Source organism: Empidonax traillii, unplaced genomic scaffold (genome assembly GCF_003031625.1).
Source record: "Empidonax traillii isolate 1590-97213 ecotype Southwest subspecies unplaced genomic scaffold, ASM303162v1 scaffold836:size348770, whole genome shotgun sequence".
NCBI lineage: Eukaryota > Metazoa > Chordata > Aves > Passeriformes > Tyrannidae > Empidonax > Empidonax traillii.
Genome location: NW_020956029.1, coordinates 143183 through 145026, shown reverse-complemented (window position 1 = coordinate 145026; position 1844 = coordinate 143183). Strand labels below are relative to the sequence as shown.

General features: G+C 60.6%; 1 protein-coding gene across 1 annotated transcript; it reads right to left on the bottom strand.

The window, feature by feature from the left end:
* Positions 1 to 313: 313 nt before the first annotated feature.
* Positions 314 to 1606, bottom strand: FANCF (FA complementation group F). The gene has a single exon (XM_027902080.1). The coding sequence runs from the start codon at positions 1595 to 1597 to the stop codon at positions 581 to 583; it is 1017 nt and encodes a 338-aa protein (XP_027757881.1). The 5' UTR covers positions 1598 to 1606; the 3' UTR covers positions 314 to 580.
* Positions 1607 to 1844: the final 238 nt, after the last annotated feature.

Sequence of the window (1844 nt, the reverse complement as noted above, 5' to 3'; positions counted from 1 at the left end):
CTAATAAAACCCTCTAATTTTAGAACTTTTCAAGAAGCTTTCCAGTTGGCTGCCTCTCACTTTCTTCACTTGGACCCAGGGGCTAAGTCATGTGCAGGAGCTATAAAATCATGAGAGGCCACCAGAGCAGACGGCCCAAAGAAGGCAACCACTACTAAATGAACCCTGAATCTGAAGGTTTCACATTTGAAACTCCACCCTCCCTTACAGCTTTCAGTCAGTCTCCAAAATTTAGAGAAATGCCTACCATGACCACACCTGAGCCATAACATTTCCTAAATAGAAAACTACTCCACACTCGAAACAGGAATTGTTTTCTTCATTTTATTAGGCAGTTAAACAGCAAGTACTGAGAAGGGCAGTGTTTCCTGTGGTGACCAGACGTGACAGTGCAACTACAAGGATCAGGCCTCCTTGAAAGACTTCAAATGCAGTCAGAATCAGTGTGATCAGCAGTCACATGCTGGTTTTCAAAGTGAGGTATAGTTGTGTTGCCTCTCATACCAAATAGGGTTAACCAGATTTGCTTGACTCTATATGTTTTCATGTTGCTTTCGTGCTCACGCATTAGGACCCTACTTCATTCCTCTACTTCCATCAGCAAGTCAGTCCACACACTTAGGCCACGGACTTCGAAATCTCCATCTCGTGTCTTCAGGAGTTTCAGAGCGGCTTGGGTCTGTTCCCTGAGCAGTGCAGATCCCCGACAGAGGCAACTGAAGCGCTCCCTCAGCTCCTCCCAGGACAATTCAGCTTTCTCAAGGCAACTTTTAACCCACCGCCCCTGCAAGGGGTCATAGTGCAAGTGGCTTCCCCAGCCGGATAGGAGGTCCAAATAAGCTCTGCTCAACTGGGGATAATGACCAGCTAGGGAAGCAAGAAGGGAACCCGGGAGGCAAAGGCAGAAGGCAGAGAACCGCTCCAGGTTCCCCAGCAGCCAGGAAAGCAGCAGCCCGGCACAGAACCCATCTCCATCCGGGCCGCTCCCATCCTGCTCCCCATCCCCGGCCCCGAGCAGGGCCAGCGCCGCCGCCACCACGGCGAAGGCGCGGGGCGGGGGGAGCCGCTCCAGGACCCCGCACAGCCACCGCGCCCGCTCCTGCTCCTCCTCCTGCTCCTCCTCCTCCTCCCGCAGCCGGCCCAGCAGCAGCTGCGCCTCCGCCCGCACCCGCGGCTCGGTGTCCCCGGGGCGGCGCGGCGGCTCCAGCAGGCGGGCCGCGGCCTTGCGGCGGGCGAGCAGCGCCAGCCCGGGGGGCTCAGCCCCGCTCGCAGGCAGCAGTAGACAGCGGAGCAGGCGGCGGCAGGCGGCGGGCGGCAGAGCGCGGTTCTCCAGCAGCGCCAGCCCCAGCAGCTCCGGGCAGCGGCCCAGGGCGGAGAAGCCGAGCGCGGGCGGGCGCGGCTGGGCCCGGCGCAGCCGCCGCCCGAGGGCCTCTCGGAGCCGCGGCCGCGCACGGCAGCGGCCGTGGAGGTGCTGGAAGTAGCGGCCCCACTCGAGGGCCCTGCCCGGCGCCGCGGGGTCCCAGCGCCGCACCAAGGGCGAGCGGCACAGGGCGAGCAGCGCGGGCAGCTCCGCCACCCGGCCCAGCACGGCCGCCATGGCCCGGCCTTGGCGCGCCACGCTTCGAGCGACGCCCCGCCCCCTCCGCGCCGGCCAATCGGAGAGAGCGCGGGGGGCGGTGCTTGCGGTCCCATTGGCTGAGCGGGACGTCAATCCGGGCGCGAGTAAATGTTGAGTTCGGGGTTTTTTGATTTGTTTGGGTTTTTGTTTGTTTGTTTTGTTTGTTTGGGGTTTTTTTTGGCTTTGGGTTTTTTTTCTAACTAAAGCCTCACCCTCTGGGCCCTTC

Excerpts from the sequence above, each read along its gene's own strand:
- FANCF (XM_027902080.1), bottom strand. The coding sequence starts at position 1,597 with ATGGCGGCCGTGCTGGGCCGGGTGGCGGAGCTGCCCGCGCTGCTCGCC.